General features: G+C 48.0%; 1 protein-coding gene across 1 annotated transcript in view; it reads left to right on the top strand.

Moving 5' to 3' along the window:
* LOC124012331 (enhancer of filamentation 1-like) overlaps positions 1-20,877 on the top strand; it is a 58,991-nt gene that overhangs the window by 23,972 nt on the left and 14,142 nt on the right. Inside the window, exons 2-4 of the mRNA XM_046325829.1 lie at positions 2,577-2,975; positions 18,397-18,495; positions 18,750-18,905. Coding sequence (XP_046181785.1) covers positions 2,577-2,975; positions 18,397-18,495; positions 18,750-18,905 — 654 coding nt within the window. The remainder of the gene's footprint in view (positions 1-2,576; positions 2,976-18,396; positions 18,496-18,749; positions 18,906-20,877) is intronic.

Below are 20,877 nucleotides of genomic sequence, written 5' to 3'. Positions count from 1 at the left end.
AGGTTCTCTGATAGCCCAGTCAAGCCCAGGTTCTCTGATAGTCCAGCCCAGCCCAGGTTCTCTGCTTGCCCAGCTCAGCTCAGCACAGGTTCTCTGACAGAGTAGCCCAGCCCAGCCCAGGTTTTCTGATAGCCCAGCCCAGGTTCCCTGATAGCCCAGCCCAGGTTCTCTGCCAACCAAGCCCAGCCCAGGTTCTCTGACAGAGTAACCCAGCTCAGCCCAGATTATCTGATAGAGTAGCCCAGGCCAGACCAGCCCTAGTTCTTTGATAGCCTAGCCCAGCTCAGCCCAGCTTCTATGATAGTGTAACGGATGTGAAACGGCTAGCTTAGTTAGCGGTGTGCGCTAAATAGCGTTTCAATCGGTTACGTCACTTGCTCTGAGACCTTGAAGTAGTGTTTCCCCTTGCTCTGCAAGGGCCGTGGCTTTTGTGGAGCGATGGGTAACGATGCTTCGAGGGTGACTGTTGTCGTTGTGTGCAGAAGGTCCCTGGTTCACGCCCGGGTATGGGCGAGGGGACGGTTTAAAATTATACTGTTACAATAGCACAGCCCAGCTCAGGTTCTCTGCTAGCCCAGCCCAGGTTCTCTGCTAGCCTAGCCCAGGTTCTCTGCTAGACAAATCCAGGTCAGGTTCTCTGCTAGACAAGCGCAGGTTAGGTTATCTGCTAGCCCAGCACAGGTTCTCTGCTAGCATAGCCCAGCTTAGGTTCTCTGCTAGCCCAGCCTAGGTTCTCTGATAGCCCTGCCCAGGTTCTCTGCTAGCCCAGCCCAGCTAAGGTTCTCTGATAGCCCTGCCCAGGTTCTCTGCTAGCATAGCCCAGCTTAGGTTCTCTGCTAGCCCAGCCTAGGTTCTCTGATAGCCCTGCCCAGGTTCTCTGCTAGCCCAGCCCAGCTAAGGTTCTCTGCTAGCGTAGCTCAGCTAAGGTTCTCTGCTAGCGTAGCTCAGCTCAGGTTCTCTGCTAGCGTAGCTCAGCTAAGGTTCTCTGCTAGCCCAGCCCAGCTAAGGTTCTCTGCTAGCGTAGCTCAGCTAAGGTTCTCTGCTAGCCCAGCCCAGCTAAGGTTCTCTGCTAGCCCAGCTCAGCTAAGGTTCTCTGCTAGCCCAGCCCAGCTAAGGTTCTCTGCTAGCCCAGCCCAGCTAAGGTTCTCTGCTAGCCCAGCCCAGCTAAGGTTCTCTGCTAGCCCAGCCCAGCTAAGGTTCTCTGCTAGCCCAGCCCAGCTAAGGTTCTCTGCTAGCCCAGCCCAGCTAAGGTTCTCTGCTAGCCCAGCCCAGCTAAGGTTCTCTGCTAGCCCAGCCCAGCTAAGGTTCTCTGCTAGCCCAGCCCAGCTAAGGTTCTCTAGCCCAGCCCAGCTAAGGTTCTCCCAGCCCCCAGCTAAGGTTCTCTGCTAGCCCAGCCCAGCTAAGGTTCTCTGCTAGCCCAGCCCAGCTAAGGTTCTCTGCTAGCCCAGCCCAGCTAAGGTTCTCTGCTAGCCCAGCCCAGCTAAGGTTCTCTGCTAGCGTAGCTCAGCTCAGGTTCTCTGCTCTCATAGCAAGTAAAAAGCAGTAAAGCACACTGACTGTACTGTGTATGAAGAAAAGCGGATTTAAAATTACCAGTAAGTTTGGTGGACTTGTGTTACACGGTGAGCTCAATGCTGCCAGTCCCACTGGGGGGTTTATCTCTGCTTGGGACGTGATGATAAGGAACCTTTTTGTGGTTGTATGTTTTGATGGCCATTTTATTGCTATGCTAGCCTATAGTGCAGACGGTATGTATGCGTATTTGTTTTGCACTGAATGTCGGTTTACCACGTGTCTGTCCCCTATAGACACAATAGCAGCAACCCTTAGGGGTTTCCCATCTCTAGTGCTGTGGTTAGGAACCATTATCCTTTCCTATGACCACACTCCACCACAACAACCAACCGGTTGGGTCACCATGCCCTGGAGCACTCCCAGCAAAGACTGAGAGAAAATCCTATCAAATTCAAATCAGTCGAAAAGACATCTGGCATCGGAGCTAATAGAATTTTGCATGGTAATAAGTTCTGCAAAGCACAAATGCGACAGTTCACCCTAGGTCTAACTGTGGATAAGAGCCACATAGACTAGAACAGCGGTTCCCAAACTGTGGGTCGGGCTGGGGCCCAGCTGGGTCGAGGGGATTATGGTGGTCACAACTAAAAAAAGTTGGGAACCCCTGGACTAGAAGACCGTCATGTTACATGTGTAAGATAACATTAGGTGAATGTAATGTTCAGTACAGTCTATGATATTTTAGATAGCATTAGGCTAATATAATGTTCAGTACAGTCTATGATATTTTAGATAGCATTGGCTAATACAATGTTCAGTACAGTTTATGATATTTTAGATAGCATTAGGCTAATACAATGTTAAGTACAGTCTATGAATGATATTTTAGATAGCATTAGGCTAATACAATGTTCAGTACAGTCTATGATATTTTAGATAGCATTAGGCTAATACAATGTTTAGTACAGTTTATGATATTTTAGATAGCATTAGGCTAATACAATGTCTTCTCTTCTCTAACTATATGTTCCTGACAGTAGACTGACCTCTTCTCTCTGTAGAACCTGATGGCCAAGGCGTTATATGACAACGTCCCAGAGTCCCCGGAGGAGCTGGCCTTCCGGAAAGGGGACATCTTAACAATCATTGAGCAGAACACGGGTGGCCTGGAGGGGTGGTGGCTCTGCTCGCTACACGGACGCCAGGGCATCGCCCCGGGCAACCGCCTCAAGCTGCTGATTGGTCCAATGTTCGATGCCCAGTCCCCTATCGCCCAATCATCACCTATAGGCTCGTCCTACCAGCAGAAGGCCGTGTCATCGTCCCAGGGGCTGTACCAGGTGCCCCCGTCCCTCCAGAGCCCGGGGCAGCAAGGGATCTACCAGGTACCCCTGGGACAAGATGTGTACCAGGTCCCCCCTCAGAGGAATGCCCTGGCTGCAGACAACACCCCCAGCAAGGTAAGATAACTGGAGAGTGAGGGGGGGTTGCAGACATACAGAGGGCTGGATAGAGAGAGAGAAGGGGGCAGACAGAAGACAGAGGGCTCTGAGATGTTCAAAGGGCATTAAATGGAGCTTTAAACCATGGCCTGTTCTGTTGTCCTGCCCTGTGCGGGTACTACCACGTCACTGGTCCCAGACCAGTTTAAACCATGGCCTGTTCTGTTGTCCTGCCCTGTGAGGGTACTACCACGTCACTGGTCCCAGACCAGTTTAAACCATGGCCTGTTCTGTTGTCCTGCCCTGTGAGGCCACTGCCACGTCACTGGTCCCAGACCAGTTTAAACCATGGCCTGTTCTGTTGTCCTGCCCTGTGAGGTTACTGCCACGTCACTGGTCCCAGACCAGTTTAAACCATGGCCTGTTCTGTTGTCCTGCCCTGTGAGGTTACTGCCACGCCACTGGCCCCAGACCAGTCTAATGAGAGTCATTACACAGACACAGTCACAGGGTGGAAGGATTGCAGGGCAGCAATGTGAAATGAAATGTGGACAGGGTGTGCCGAGATGTTAGTTCACCACAGAACAGGGCAGTGTTTTTATTCACATAGACAGAGAGAGACTCCCATTTGGCGTATTTGTGTGTTGGCGAGCTGTATGTAGGGCCTGGGAAGCCACAAAGGGGCACTGAACATGGAAAAGCCAACAGTGCAGAGTTGTGTTTTTATGCTGTTGGTGTTTGTAGGAGTCCAGCAGTGGCTGCCTGTATTTAGGTCTGTCTGTACTCAAATACTGTACACCAGCTTACAGACAACAACAGAGCCCAGTGAAAATGGATTCACCAGTCATCTACATGTCTATTCATGTTCCAGGCAGTACAGTACAACTGTGTATTTCTATACTATAATAAGCTAGTTATACACTTCAGCAGGGTTCCCCAACAGCAGGGTTCCCCAACAGCAGGGTTCCCCAACAGCAGGGTTCTCCAACAGCAGGGTTCTCCAACAGCAGGGTTCCCCAACAGCAGGGTTCTCCAACAGCAGGGTTCTCCAACAGCATGGTTCCCCAACAGCAGGGTTCTCCAACAGCAGGGTTCTCCAACAGCAGGGTTCTCCAACAGCATGGTTCCCCAACAGCAGGGCTCCCCAACAGCAGGGTTCCCCAACAGCAGGGTTCCCCAACAGCAGGGTTCCCCAACAGCAGGGTTCTCCAACAGCATGGTTCCCCAACCACAGGGTTCTCCAACAGCAGGGTTCCCCAACAGCAGGGTTCCCCAACAGCAGGGTTCTCCAACAGCAGGGTTCCCCAACAGCAGGGTTCTCCAACAGCATGGTTCCCCAACAGCAGGGTTCCCCAACAGCAGGGTTCTCCAACAGCATGGTTCCCCAACAGCAGGGTTCCCCAACAGCATGGTTCCCCAACAGCAGGGTTCCCAACAGCATGGTTCCCCAACAGCATGGTTCCCCAACAGCAGGGTTCCCCAACAGCAGGGTTCTCCAACAGCAGGGTTCCCCAACAGCAGGGTTCCCCAACAGCAGGGTTCTCCAACAGCAGGGTTCCCCAACAGCAGGGTTCTCCAACAGCATGGTTCCCCAACAGCAGGGTTCCCCAACAGCAGGGTTCTCCAACAGCATGGTTCCCCAACAGCATGGTTCCCCAACAGCAGGGTTCCCCAACAGCATGGTTCCCCAACAGCATGGTTCCCCAACAGCAGGGTTCTCCAACAGCAGGGTTCCCCAACTGGTGATTTGATTTACCCCCCAATTTTTTGTTGGACATAAGACTGTAAAAACACCAGCAAATCAGCTCCAATTTATTTTAATTTTGGAAATTTGTTTCAAAAATGTCCCACGCTTAACAGAGAGATACACTACATGACCAAAAGTATGTGGACAGCAGCTTGTCAAACTTCCTCATTCCAAAATAATAATTATAACCTGTTCTTAAGCTGAACTAGATAGGTACTCTACTCCATCTCCTTAGGAGAGGGAATATAATTATAACCCGTTCTTAAGCTGAACTGGATAGGTACTCTACTCCATCTCCTTAGGAGAGGGAATATAATTATAACCTGTTCTTAAGCTGAACTGGATAGGTACTCTACTCCATCTCCTTAGGAGAGGGAATATAATTATAACCTGTTCTTAAGCTGAACTGGATAGGTACTCTACTCCATCTCCTTAGGAGAGGGAATATAATTATAACCTGTTCTTAAGCTGAACTGGATAGGTACTCTACTCCATCTCCTTAGGAGAGGGAATATAATTATAACCCGTTCTTAAGCTGAACTGGATAGGTACTCTACTCCATCTCCTTAGGAGAGGGAATATAATTATAACCTGTTCTTAAGCTGAACTGGATAGGTACTCTACTCCATCTCCTTAGGAGAGGGAATATAATTATAACCTGTTCTTAAGCTGAACTGGATAGGTACTCTACTCCATCTCCTTAGGAGAGGGAATATAATTATAACCTGTTCTTAAGCTGAACTGGATAGGTACTCTACTCCATCTCCTTAGGAGAGGGAATATAATTATAACCTGTTCTTAAACTGAACTGGATAGGTACTCTACTCCATCTCCTTAGGAGAGGGAATATAATTATAACCTGTTCTTAACCTGAACTGGATAGGTACTCTACTCCATCTCCTTAGGAGAGGGAATATAATTATAACCTGTTCTTAAGCTGAACTGGATAGGTACTCTACTCCATCTCCTTAGGAGAGGGAATATAATTATAACCTGTTCTTAACCTGAACTGGATAGGTACTCTACTCCATCTCCTTAGGAGAGGGAATATAATTATAACCTGTTCTTAAGCTGAACTGGATAGGTACTCTACTCCATCTCCTTAGGAGAGGGAATATAATTATAACCTGTTCTTAAGCTGAACTGGATAGGAACTCTACTCCATCTCCTTAGGAGAGGGAATATAATTATAACCTGGCGAAATGTATTCTGTCTGTGGGTATTTTCAACATGGCTTGAGTTGGCAGAGACGTCACAGAGACGTTACCCAACTAAGGTGTGTTTGTGGGGTAAATAGGGACCTGGTGCTTAGGAAACTGTGTCTGTCTCCCAAATGGCACCCTATTCCCTTCCTAGCACGCTACTTATGACCAGGGCCCACAGGGAAAACAGCAAGGCATGTCAATCACTCCCACCTGTACTGTGCACCCACAGTCTCTGTCTGAAAGGGCACCCTATTCACTATATAGTGCCCTACTTTTGACCTGGGTCCATAGAGCTCTGGTTAAAAGTAGTGCACTATAAGGTATAGGGTGCCAGACACATCCCTAATCACACTCCCCCTCTTCGCTGATAGGAAGATTTACTAAGGGAAAGGAATGATGTCTTTGGTAATAAGGTCATTTAAACGTGTCTTTATGAATGTGTCTATACTAGTGTATAATTGCCTTGTTTTAGATTAAATTGAGTCTGCGTCAACGTCTAAATGTCCCATCTGTGATTGGCAAAGTGGTGCAGTCAGATTTCAGCTGTGTTGCTGGCCATTAAGGAGAGCAGAAAAGCTGGCTCTGTGTACTCTGTGGAGTCCAGACAGACAGACAGGGCTGTGTTGTTTTCCTCCCAGCTCCGAGTTATTCAGAGAGCGAGGCTAGGCCCAAATGGACAACAACCTCTCCCTCAACGTGAGCAAGACAAAGGAGATGATCGTGGACTGTAGGAAAAGAAGGGCCGAACAGGCTCCCATTAACATCGACGGGGCTGTTAGTGGAGCGGGTTGAGAGTTTCAAATGCCTTGGTGTCCACATCACCAGAAAACTATCATGGTCCAAACACACCAAGACAGTCGTGAAGAGGGCACAACAACACCTTTTCCCCCTCAGGAGACTGAAAAGATTTGGCATGGATCCCCAGATCCTCAAAATGTTCTACAGCTGCACCACCGAGAGCATCCTGACCGGTTGCATCTCCGCCTGGTATGACAACTGCTCGGCATCTGACCGTAAGGCGCCATAGAGGGTAGTGCGCACGGCCCAGTACATCACTGGGGCCAAGCTTCCAGCCATCCAGGACCTCTATACCAGGCGGTATCAGAGGAAAGCCCAAGCAGTACCGGAGCGCCAAGTCTAGGACCAAAAGGCTCCTTAACAGCTTTTACCCCCCTAAGCCATAAGACTCCTGAACAATTAATCAAATGGCTACCTGGACTATTTACACCCTCCCCCCCCCCCCTCATTTGTTTTTCCACTGCTGCTACATGCTGTTTGTTATCTATGTATAGTCACTTTACCCCTACCTACATGTACACTGCTGCTACATGCTGTTTGCTATCTATGTATAGTCACTTTACCCCTACCTACATGTACACTGCTGCTACATGCTGTTTATCTATGTATAGTCACTTTACCCCTACCTACATGTACACTGCTGCTACATGCTGTTTGTCTATGTATAGTCACTTTACCCCTCGCACATTGACTAGGTATCGGTGCCCCCTGTATATATTGTGTTACTTTTTAGAATCTTTTACTTTAGTTTATTTGGTAAATATTTTCTTAACCCTTTCTTGAACTGCATTGTTGGTTAAGGGCTTGTAAGTCAGCATTTCACTGTAAGGTCTACACTGTTGGTTAAGGGCTTGTAAGTCAGCATTTCACTGTAAGGTCTACACTGTTGGTTAAGTGCTTGTAAGTCAGCATTTCACTGTAAGGTCTACACTGTTGGTTAAGTGCTTGTAAGTCAGCATTTCACTGTAAGGTCTACACTGTTGGTTAAGGGCTTGTAAGTCAGCATTTCACTGTAAGGTCTACACTGTTGGTTAAGGGCTTGTAAGTCAGCATTTCACTGTAAGGTCTACACTGTTGGTTAAGGGCTTGTAAGTCAGCATTTCACTGTAAGGTCTACACTGTTGGTTAAGGGCTTGTAAGTCAGCATTTCACTGTAAGGTCTACACTGTTGGTTAAGGGCTTGTAAGTCAGCATTTCACTGTAAGGTCTACACTGTTGGTTAAGGGCTTGTAAGTCAGCATTTCACTGTAAGGTCTACACTGTTGGTTAAGGGCTTGTAAGTCAGCATTTCACTGTAAGGTCTACACTGTTGGTTAAGGGCTTGTAAGTCAGCATTTCACTGTAAGGTCTACACTGTTGGTTAAGGGCTTGTAAGTCAGCATTTCACTGTAAGGTCTACACTGTTGGTTAAGGGCTTGTAAGTCAGCATTTCACTGTAAGGTCTACACTGTTGGTTAAGGGCTTGTAAGTCAGCATTTCACTGTAAGGTCTACACTGTTGGTTAAGGGCTTGTAAGTCAGCATTTCACTGTAAGGTCTACACTGTTGGTTAAGGGCTTGTAAGTCAGCATTTCACTGTAAGGTCTACACTGTTGGTTAAGGGCTTGTAAGTCAGCATTTCACTGTAAGGTCTACACTGTTGGTTAAGGGCTTGTAAGTCAGCATTTCACTGTAAGGTCTACACTGTTGGTTAAGGGCTTGTAAGTCAGCATTTCACTGTAAGGTCTACACTGTTGGTTAAGGGCTTGTAAGTCAGCATTTCACTGTAAGGTCTACACTGTTGGTTAAGGGCTTGTAAGTCAGCATTTCACTGTAAGATCTACACTGTTGGTTAAGGGCTTGTAAGTCAGCATTTCACTGTAAGGTCTACACTGTTGGTTAAGGGCTTGTAAGTCAGCATTTCACTGTAAGATCTACACTGTTGGTTAAGGGCTTGTAAGTCAGCATTTCACTGTAAATCAAATCAAATCATCAAATCAAATTTTATTTGTCACATACACATGGTTAGCAGATGTTAATGCGAGTGTAGCGAAATGCTTGTGCTTCTAGTTCCGACAATGCAGTGATAACCAACAAGTAATCTAACTAACAATTCCAAAACTACTGTCTTATACACAGTGTAAGGGGATAAGGAACATGTACATAAGGATATATGAATGAGTGATGGTACAGAGCAGCATACAGTAGATGGTATCGAGTACAGTATATACATATGAGATGAGTGTGTAGACAAAGTAAACAAAGTGGCAGTCTACACTGTTGGTTAAGGGCTTGTAAGTCAGCATTTCACTGTAAGATCTACACTGTTGGTTAAGGGCTTGTAAGTCAGCATTTCACTGTAAGGTCTACACTGTTGGTTAAGTGCTTGTAAGTCAGCATTTCACTGTAAGGTCTACACTGTTGGTTAAGGGCTTGTAAGTCAGCATTTCACTGTAAGATCTACTACTACACCTGTTGTATTCGGGGGAATGTAACAAATAAAGTTTGATTTGATATTCCATATATTTATATATAATGCATTTGACTGGGGCAATAGGATGCCATTTGTAAAGCAGTCCTGTTCGAGGTTGACGAAGTAAGAGGAATGCTCAGTCCTGGTCGAGGTTGATGAAGTAAGAGGAATGCTCAGTCCTGGTCGAGGTTGATGAAGTAAGAGGAATGCTCAGTCCTGGTCCAGGTTGATGAAGTAAGAGGAATGCTCAGTCCTGGTCCAGGTTGATGAAGTAAGAGGAATGCTCAGTCCTGGTCGAGGTTGATGAAGTAAGAGGAATGCTCAGTCCTGGTCGAGGTTGATGAAGTAAGAGGAATGCTCAGTCCTGGTCCAGGTTGATGAAGTAAGAGGAATGCTCAGTCCTGGTCGAGGTTGATGAAGTAAGAGGAATGCTCAGTCCTGGTCGAGGTTGATGAAGTAAGAGGAATGCTCAGACCTGGTCGAGGTTGATGAAGTAAGAGGAATGCTCAGTCATGGTCGAGGTTGATGAAGTAAGAGGAATGCTCAGTCATGGTCGAGGTTGATGAAGTAAGAGGAATGCTCAGTCCTGTTGTTGATTGGCTGAGAGCTTTAGACAGGTTATATGCTGTTTAGGTGTTCTGTTTGACTGAGCTGATTAGACGAGTGATTTCCTGGTTGCCAAGTACACACACACACACACACACACACACACACACACACACACACACACACACACACACACACACACACACACACACACACACACACACACACACACACACACACACACACACACACACTTCCTCCTCTGAGGAATCAAATGGTAATGGGCACTGAGGCAACATCCTGCACTGAAGATCCCCCTCTCATATTCCATCAAAGCCACCATGTGTCGACATGTCATCCCCCACAGTGAAAGGACCCAGCATGGTGTGTGTGTGTGTGTGTGTGTGTGTGTGTGTGTGTGTGTGTGTGTGTGTGTGTGTGTGTGTGTGTGTGTGTGTGTGTGTGTGTGTGTGTGTGTGTGTGTGTGTGTGTGTGTGTGTGTGTGTGCCACCCCAGATTGGCGACTGGTTATTTTCTGTTCATGTGGTATATAAAGGCACACTGAGGTTTGGCACTGGCTCTAGCTAGCTTTCCCAGGCTGCTCAGTTTGATGCTGTGGCCCTCCCTGTCTGTCCTTGACTGACCCTCCTGGGAGGGTGAGCTAAAGCATCCCACAGCTGCCCCGTTCAAGGCCCCAGTGTTGGCCTGAAGCTGGAAGCCATCCCTGGGGCTCTCGGCCACACAAAGAGCCCCTCACAAGGAAACCAGGAGCTGCCTTGTACCACTTTGTCACCCTGGTGTCAGAGGGACGTTTATCATCAGCCACTGGCACTGCTTCTTATTGTTTTGTTTTTTTTACAGCTCTGATTCTGAAAGGTGTGTCTGTTTCCCTGTCTCTGTCTCTGTCTCTCTCTCTCTCTCTCTCTCTCCCTCTCTCTCTCTCTCTGTCTCTCTCCCTCTCCCTCTCTCCCTCTCTCTGTCTCTCTCTCCCTCTCTCTGTCTCTCTCTCCCTCTCTCTCTCTCTCTCTCTCTCTCTGTCTCTGTCTCTCTCTCTCTCCCTCTCTCCCTCTCTCCCTCTCTCTCTCTCTCTGTCTCTCTCCCTCTCCCTCTCTCTGTCTCTCTCTCCCTCTCTCTGTCTCTCTCTCTCCCTCTCTCCCTCTCTCTCTCTCTCTGTCTCTCTCCCTCTCCCTCTCTCTGTCTCTCTCTCCCTCTCTCTGTCTCTCTCTCTCTCTCTCTCTCTCTCTCTCTCTCTCTCTCTGTCTCTCTCCCTCTCTCTCTCCTCCTCTCTCTCTCTCTCTCTCTCTCTCTCTCTCTCTCTCTCTCTCTCTCTCTCTCTCTCTCTCTCTCTCTCTCTCTCTCTCTCTCTCTCTCTCTCTCTCTCTCTTTGACGTCCTGGTTGTGTCTCTGTAATTCCCCCTGCGTGAGTCAGGCAGTGAGGTCACAGCGCTCAAAGACGGAGTCAGGTTAAAGTTCAAAGGCCCCGCCAAGCCTCTTATCTACTCCTACCAGGCTGGAACGCCTCCTCTGCTTCACATCCTGCCTTACAAGGCTCCTTCTATGGGCCCTTCCTGTCACTATGTTAAATACCCATATAGAGATTCTATTATTCACTGATGTGGACTATGGACATACCAGCAGGACAGACAGGAACACAGAGGGACTGAGTTAATAAACTCCCACAAGTCACAGAGGATTGAGGAAGTGCACTGTTTGGGTAACTGAGCCGTCCGTTAGCTTGATAAGATGATTTTAACCAGGTTAAGCACTAATGTACTGTGTGGACTTGTTTGTGATGCTTGACAGACATATTTTCTCCCTCTAATCATGTGTGGAAGGGCCCCAGCAGCAGATAAATGAATGATTCCTTCCTGTGGCGCTCCACTCCTTTAGACACTTGTCTGCTCTCTGTTGTCGCCGTGGTGACAAATCACTGGCCTGTGTGGTTTGACCCAGGGCAAGGTCATAAATCTCAATGTATGAAAAGGCATTGGCCCCGTCCTGCCACCGCAGAGAGAGAGAGAGAGAGAGAGAGAGAGAGAGAGAGAGAGAGAGAGAGAGAGAGAGAGAGAGAGAGAGAGAGAGAGAGAGAGAGAGAGAGAGAGAGAGAGAGAGAGAGAGAGAGAGAGATGAAGGGTAACTTACATTTTCCCATGTTTAACATCTATGCTGGCAGGGTCAGCCCAGACATTTCTCATCCCCTCTTCCTGCCTTTTTTTACTTTCTCAGAAGTCAAGAAGGACATCTTAATAATGGTCAAGGGGGACATCTTAATAATGGTCAAGGGGGACATCTGAATAATGGTCAAGGGGGACATCTGAATAATGGTCAAGGGGGACATCTGAATAATGGTCAAGGGGGACATCTGAATAATGGTCAAGGGGGACATCTGAATAATGGTCAAGAGGGACATCTTAATAATGGTCAAGGGGGACATCTGAATAATGGTCAAGGGGGACATCTGAATAATGGTCAAGGGGGACATCTGAATAATGGTCAAGGGGGACATCTGAATAATGGTCAAGGGGGACATCTGAATAACGAATTCATTTCTGGAAAGTAAATAGGAAATGACCGTGCCATCATTAAAACCTCCCCCTATTAGCATAATCACATTAAAGTTGGGTCCTGTCTTGAGAAGCCCTTTGATCAGAGGGAATAATATATTATCCTTATTAGCGTGATGCCTGTGTGTGTGTGCGTGCGCGTGCACGTATGTGTGTGTGTGCTCCCTGTTGCCCCTCTTATATGCCCAATCTCTGTTTGGATATTGATTTGGCCACATGGTCACACCGTCGTCATGGAGACGGCTGATTGCGGCCTCTTGGGTTTGTCCACGTAATTGCCTGCATTAATTAGTTTGTCACTTTAATAGGCCACTGCGGAGCTGTGGACGGGAACATTAGGCGAAAAGCTGGAAAAGTAACCTATAATAACACTGTAAAGCTATCCGACTGTGATTCAGCAAACGCAGATGCCCCCCTTGAAACCCCCCTTGAAACCAAGAGGCAAGGCTATTAAAGGAACTCTGCCACGGCCCTTCACTTTGGAGTGACAGGAGGAAAAACCACTCTCCTCTACGTTCTGAATCACCTATTGGGTGGCACCAGATTGAATTTCACTGGTACCCACATGTATCCCGGAGTCTGCCTGCATGACTCCTGCCCTCCCTCAGTGACAAAGCTGACAGAGGCGAACAGTAGATGGGGGATGGAAGCTGAGGGGTGAGTGGGGATGGTGGAATGGTAGGTAATATGAGAGAAGGTGTCGGCATGTTTCAGTCCTGCTGGGTAAAGACATCGGCATGCTTCAGTCCTGCTGGGTAAAGACATCGGCATGCTTCAGTCCTGCTGGGTAAAGGCGCCAAGCAGACCTCAGCTAGCCGAACCGAACGAGTGTGCTCACATACTCTTTTAAAAGACTTGGACGAAGGCGCGTAGACTTTGGCCTTCCGAACTTTAGCTGGCCTCGAGCAAAACATGTTGTGGGCCCAAACAGATGAAAAACCCTCACCGAAGTCCAAAATGAACAAAAAATGTCATCATAATATATGCACAAACTCTTCTGAAACTGTTTTGGCTGGGAAGCATGCGGACCCCTTAAAGGGATGGAAGGACAGGACAGGGAGGGAGAGATGGGGGACGAATAGATGAATGGAAACAATAGAATAGATAGAATCATCCCATTCGGTTGGAACAGAGGGGTCAATTGTTGGAAGCGTCATTATCACCATTAGTGTGACCTGGCCACCACTGACAGGTCTGATGGGCCCGTTGACACGTGTCATCAGCGTGTGATGGAGCAATGAGACGATAGCCTCATAGTGGGTCTTTTTACACACACTCACACCTACAAACACACACACACACACGCACGCACGAACGCACACACACACACACACACACACACACACACACACACACACACACACACACACACACACACACACACACACACACACACACACACACACACACACACACACACACACACACACACACACACACACACACACACACACACAAAGTTACATGAACACAAAGTTACCTCCTCCTTAAAGAGGTCTGGTCAATATTTACCAAACCACCATTAGGAGCTCCAAGTACCCTGGCCGGGCCCGCCGCAACAGCAAAGCTTGCTGGGTAAACAGAGGGTGTATATGGGAAATACATGAGCAGTATGCGTCTGGCATCGCCTGAGAGGACCCAGTGACAGAAAGAAGGGAGCACAAAGTGGCTGTTTACGTCCCAAATGGCACCCTATTCCCTTTATAGTGCACTACTTTTAACAAAGAGCCCATCGCAATCTGGTAAAAGTAGTGCACTGTATAGGGTATAGGGTGCCGGTTAGGATACAGACCCTGACATGTACCTGTTGAGTGTCCTTCAACAGGTACTGTATTAGCCATCTCTATGGACTGAGTTTGAGAGAGGGGAACTGCAAACAGAGATCTCCTTGTGTTCTATGTCCATTCGCTGCAACTTTCCCACACAAAGTCACACCACAGGAAGTAGTAGGGACTACGGAGAAAGCAACATGGACCTTCTAGTCCAGGACTTTGACGTTTTCTAAAGGCTAACTGGCTGCTGTATCTGGTAGCACGTGTTCCCAATCAAAGGTACATGTGTGTGTGAGAGAAATAGAATGGAGCAGGATTGTTTGTTCCTATGTTTCAATAATGGACATCCTGTATAACCTGTAACCTCAGCACAATGACTCTGTACCTGTACCCCCTGTATAAAGTCTTCACATCGACTCTGTACCTGTACCCCCTGTATAAAGTCTTCACATCGACTCTGTACCTGTACCCCCTGTATAAAGTCTTCACATCGACTCTGTACTTGTACCCCCTGTATAAAGTCTTCACATCGACTCTGTACCTGTACCCCCTGTATAAAGTCTTCACATCGACTCTGTACCTGTACCCCCTGTATAAAGTCTTCACATCGACTCTGTACCTGTACCCCCTGTATAAAGCCTCCACATCGACTCTGTACCGGTACCCCCTGTATAAAGTCTTCACATCGACTCTGTACCTGTACCCCCTGTATAAAGTCTTCACATCGACTCTGTACCTGTACCCCCTGTATAAAGTCTTCACATCGACTCTGTACCTGTACCCCCTGTATAAAGTCTTCACATCGACTCTGTACCTGTACCCCCTGTATAAAGTCTTCACATCGACTCTGTACCTGTACCCCCTGTATAAAGTCTTCACATCGACTCTGTAGCGGTACCCCCTGTATAAAGTCTTCACATCGACTCTGTACCTGTACCCCCTGTATAAAGTCTTCACATCGACTTTGTACCGGTACCCCCTGTATAAAGTCTTCACATCGACTCTGTACCGGTACCACCTGTATAAAACCTCCACATCGACTCGGTACCTGGTCTTCGACTCGGTCTTCACTCAGGGTCTACACCCAGGGTCTTCAGTCAGGGTCTTCACTCAGGGTCTTCATTCAGGGTCTTCAGTCAGGGTCTTCAGTCAGGGTCTTCACTCAGGGTCTTCAGTCAGGGTCTTCACTCAGGGTCTTCAGTCACCCAGGGTCTTCAGGGTCTTCAGGTCTACACCCAGGGTCTAGTCACCCAGGGTCTTCACTCAGGGTCTTCACCCAGGGTCTTCACTCAGGGTCTACACCCAGGGTCTTCACTCAGGGTCTACACCCAGGGTCTTCACTCAGGGTCTACACCCAGGGTCTTCACTCAGGGTCTACACCCAGGGTCTTCACTCAGGGTCTTCACTCAGGGTCTACACCCAGGGTCTTCACTCAGGGTCTACACCCAGGGTCTACACCCAGGGTCTTCACTCAGGGTCTTCACTCAGGGTCTTCACTCAGGGTCTGGGTTGAATGGAATTCCTCTCTACTCTCATCCCTTTCCCCCTCTCTATACATCTCCATCTGTCTTTATATGTCTCTCTCTCTCTGTCTCTCTGTCTCTGTCTCTCTCTCTCCCTCTCTGTCTCTCTCTCTCCCTCTCTGTCTCGCTCTCTCTCTCTCTCTCTCTCTCTCTCTCTCTCTCTCTCTCTCTCCCTCTCTTTCTCGCTCTCTCTCTCTCTCTCTATCTCTGTGTCTCTCTCTCTCCCTCTCTGTCTCTCTCTCTCCCTCTCTGTCTCTCTCTCTCCCTCTCTGTGTCTCTCTGTCTCTGTCTCTCTCTCTCCCTCCCTGTCTCGCTCTCTCCCTCTCCGTCTCTGTCTCTCCCTCTCTGTCTCGCTCTCTCCCTCTCTGTCTCTCCCTCTCTGTCTCTGTCTCTCTCTCTCCCTCTCTGTCTCTCTCTCTCCCTCTCTGTCTCTCTCTCTCCCTCTCTGTGTCTCTCTGTCTCTGTCTCTCTCTCCCTCTCTGTCTCGCTCTCTCCCTCTCTGTCTCTCTCTCTCTCTCTCTGTCTCGCTCTCTCCTCTGTCTCTGTCTCGCTCTCTCCCTCTCTGTCTCGCTCTCTCCCTCTCTGTCTCTGTCTCTCTCTGTCTCTGTCTCTCTCTCTCCCTCTCTGTCTCACTCTCTCCCTCTCTTTCTCACTCTCTCCCTCTCTGTCTCCCTGTCTCTGTCCACTGAGACATTCATCTTACTCGGGTGGATGGATGGGGTATAATGCTGGGGTTATACCTTTGATCATTCAGACGAAGAGACAGAGAAGAGACCTCTGTGTGCATCCCAAATGGCACCCTATTCTCTATATAGTGCACTACTTTTGACCCTAGCCCTATAAGCCTATGCACTACTTAGGGCATAGGTTGCCATTTGAGAGGCAGTGTCACGACTTCCGCCGAAGTCGTTGCCTCTCCTTGTTCAGGCGGTGTTCGGCGGTCGACGTCACCGACCTTCTAGCCATCCCTGATCCATTTTTCACTTTCCATTGGTTTTGTGTTGTCTTCCTTCACACCTGGTTCCAATCCCATCAATTACATGTTGTGTATTTAACCCTCTGTTTCCCCTCATGTCCTTGCCGGAGATTGTTTTGATTGTATGAGATGTGCTATTTAGTGTTGGTGCGTGACAGGTTTTGTACCCACTTTGTTATTTTGTACATTTTGGAGTTTTGTCAGCATTTATTAAAGAACTCCGTTGATACCAAGTTTGTTCTCCTGCGCCTAACTTCCCTGCCACCAACACGCACCCCCCTTACAGGCAGTCTCTCTGTTGTTGTAACTGGAAGGGTATGTATGGGTCCCGTTTTCCAGCCCTGTCAGTGAACCTTGCGTGTTCCAGTGTGGCGATGCTAGTGGGTTGTGTGTCTATGGAGGGGGATGGGGGAGGGACAGAGAGAGAGAGAGAGAGAGAGAGATTTTCCCTCAGATTACACAGACCCACAAATAATTATAAAACAAATCCCATATCTATTGGGTGAAATACCACAGTTTGCCATCGCAGCAGCAACAGCAAGATTTATACAACAAATACAACCCATATTTATGTACATTTATTTTCCCTTTTGTACATAGCCAGAATATGACATTCGAAATGTCTCTATTTGGAATATTTGTGAGTGTAATGAGAGACCCATGAATGAAAATGCTGGAAAGGGAGGAAGAAGCTGTCACTGCATTACTGCCTTTTGGGCTGTTTCTTTCTTGCCTCTTCCCTTGAGGACCCGAAGTGACACCCATGTCCTGGGACGTCTGTTTTCACTTGCAGCATCACACCTCATGACAGCTCAGTCCCCTACTTCATGGCTTTAGTTTTTTATTTTGTTGTTTCTGGCCCCAGCCCTGTTGGCTGAGCTCTGGTCAAAAGTAGTGCACTTACATAGGGAATAGGGTGCCATTTGGGACACATACCATGGCTTTCCTGTGACATTTCTGGCCATAGCGCCGCTGCCTAAGTGGTTGGATCTAGCCTTCTCCCACATCATTGGCCCTTTGCTTGCCAGGCTTCTGTTTATCACATGGTTGGGTTTGGAGGGCGCTCTGTGAGTAAGCTGAGACATGCACAGTCAGGACTGATTTGGTCTGAGTCGTTATTATTGCTGCAGGGTCACATAAGGAGAGGACTGACTGGGTCTGCATCCCAAATCGAACCCTTTTACTTATATAGTGCACTACTTTTGGCCCTGGTCAAAAGTAGTATAGGGTGCAATTTGGGACACTAACAGAGAATAGGGTCATTCATATACACTAGTCACCAAACGTAAGAAAACAGACTGAGAAAGGCATGAAGGGGAGGGGGGAATACTTGAACATGTCCAATAGGAAACATCTGTTTTTGTTTTCCACTGCAAAATGTTTTACTACTGTGTGCTCTAATGAATGTGACCCAGCTATGATAGTCAGGAGAGATGTGCAGGTTTAGAGTCACAGTGACTCAGCGACTACATTATCAACTCATAGGACATACAGGGTGAAATATACAGTTTGTGGGGCTAGCATTTGGTAGCCTGGGTATCAGTCTGTTTGTGCCATCATGCCACTACTTGGTAGCCTGGGTACCAGTCTGTTTGTGCCATCATGCCACTACTTGGTAGCCTGGGTACCAGTCTGTTTGTGCCATCATGCCACTACTTGGTAGCCTGGGTACCAGTCTGTTTGTGCCATCATGCCACTACTTGGTAGCCTGGGTACCAGTCTGGTTGTGCCATCATGCCATTTGTTGGCATGACAACATGAAACAAACTGACTGGTTTGTAGGCCTAACACTGTTGGAACTGTCATGAACCTGTTGTCATGTCTTGGTTCTTCCCGCCTCGCCCCTGGTGTGGACAGGTGGTGACCCCGACAGGAGTGGGACAGTCCTATGCCTACAGCGCTGGTCAGCATAACCAACAGGACCTCTATGACGTTCCTCCAATGAGACCACAGGGGGTAGGTGTCTCACTCAACTGTCTATAGCAATGCCTATTTCAATCCATCAGGACTATTCCAAAATGGAACCTTTCACCGTATGCAATTAGCTACTGTATATGAAACGCAGCTGTGCAGGGACATGGCCAAGCACTATGAAGGGAACAGGAAGCAATTTCAGACACAGCCTCTGTGTTTCACTTAGCTAATTCTGCCTTGTAAATGTAATGTCATCTATGGTATCCTGATTTGGGAATGTCTCCCATGTTTTCCAGGTGTATGACATTCCTCCTGGGAAACTGATGGGCTCACACTCTCCCGGACAACATGGGAATGCTCGTCCCCAAGGAGGAATCTATGATATTCCTCCATCCACTCAAATGGACCCTCGGAAACAAGGGGTTTACGATATCCCTCCCTCCACACAAGGGGTATGTCTAGGACCACTCATACAACACACAGAAACACTGCCCACATGGAGAGACAGCATACAGAAGGCCTGTAGGAAGCGGTAGCCGTTTAGGTCCGGAGAATGTTACTACGCGTTTACTGATACAGGTCCTAGTATTCCTCTTAATTGCCTGGTAATAAATGAATAATATGTCAAATGATCATATTTATGACTTCTTTGCAGTCCCCTAAATGAAAGTGTTGCCTGACAAAATAGCGTTCTCTCTCGCAGGGAAAGTCAATGAATAAATGATTACTTCTCTTGGGCTATGTACCAAATGGCACCCTATTCCCTATATAGTGCATACTTTTGACCAGGGCCAATAGGGATGTGGTAGAAAGGAGTGGCCAAAAGTAGTGCACTATGTAGGGAATAGGGTGCCATTTGACATGACCTGGGTTGTCTTATATTAACTTCTGGGCCTGTCCAGGACCAGCCCAGGCTGAGTGACATCATAATAGCCAGTGTTCCATGCCTATCCAGGGTCAGCAGGCTTAATGACATCATAATAGCTAGTGTTCCAGGCCTATCCAGGGCCAGCAGGCTTAATGACATCATAATAGCAAGTGTTCCATGCCTATCCAGGGCCAGCAGGCTTAATGACATCATAATAGCTAGTGTTCCAGGCCTATCCAGGGCCAGCAGGCTTAATGACATCATAATAGCTAGTGTTCCATGCCTATCCAGGTCCAGCAGGCTTAATGACATCATAATAGCTAGTGTTCCAGGCCTATCCAGGGCCAGCAGGCTTAATGACATCATAATAGCTAGTGTTCCATGCCTATCCAGGGCCAGCAGGCTTAATGACATCATAATAGCTAGTGTTCCAGGCCTATCCAGGGCCAGCAGGCTTAATGACATCATAATAGCTAGTGTTCCATGCCTATCCAGGTCCAGCAGGCTTAATGACATCATAATAGCTAGTGTTCCAGGCCTATCCAGGGCCAGCAGGCTTAATGACATCATAATAGCTAGTGTCCCAGGCCTATCCAGGGCCAGCAGGCTTAATGACATCATAATAGCTAGTGTTCCAGGCCTATCCAGTGCCAGCAGGCTTCATGACATCATAATAGCTAGTGTTCCAGGCCTATCCAGGGTCAGCAGGCTTAATGACATCATAATAGCCAGTGTTCCAGGCCTATCCAGGGCCAGCAGGCTTAATGACATCATAATAGCTAGTGTTCCAGGCCTATCCAGGGTCAGCAGGCTTAATGACATCATAATAGCCAGTGTTCGTGGCCTATCCAGGGCCAGCAGGCTTAATGACATCATAATAGCCAGTGTTCCAGGCCTATCCAGGGCCAGCAGGCTTCATGACATCATAATAGCTAGTGTTCCAGGCCTATCCAGGGCCAGCAGGCTTAATGACACCATAATAGCTAGTGTTCCAGGCCTATCCAGGGCCAGCAGGCTTCATGACATCATAATAGCCAGTGTTCCAGGCCTATCCAGGGCCAGCAGGCTTAATGACATCATAATAGCCAGTGTTCCAGACCTATCCAGGGCCAGCAGGCTTAATGACATCATAATAGCCAGTGTTCCAGGCCTATCCAGGGCCAGCAGGCTTAATGACATCATAATAGCCAGTGTTCCAGGCCTATCCAGGGCCAGCAGGCTTAATGACATCATAATAGCCAGTGTTCCAGGCCTATCCAGGGCCAGCAGGCTTAATGACATCATAATAGCTAGTGTTCCAGGCCTATCCAGGGCCAGCAGGCTTAATGACATCATAATAGCCAGTGTTCCAGGCCTATCCAGGGCCAGCAGGCTTAATGACATCATAATAGCCAGTGTTCCAGGCCTATCCAGGGCCAGCAGGCTTAATGACATCATAATAGCCAGTGTTCCAGGCCTATCCAGGGTCAGCAGGCTTAATGACATCATAATAGCCAGTGTTCCAGGCCTATCCAGGGCCAGCAGGCTTAATGACATCATAATAGCTAGTGTTCCAG

The sequence above is a fragment of the Oncorhynchus gorbuscha genome, linkage group LG24, assembly GCF_021184085.1.
Source record: "Oncorhynchus gorbuscha isolate QuinsamMale2020 ecotype Even-year linkage group LG24, OgorEven_v1.0, whole genome shotgun sequence".
NCBI classification, from domain to species: Eukaryota; Metazoa; Chordata; class Actinopteri; order Salmoniformes; family Salmonidae; genus Oncorhynchus; species Oncorhynchus gorbuscha.
The sequence above is the reverse complement of the archived record's forward strand: the minus strand, read 5'-3'. Positions and strand labels throughout refer to the sequence as shown.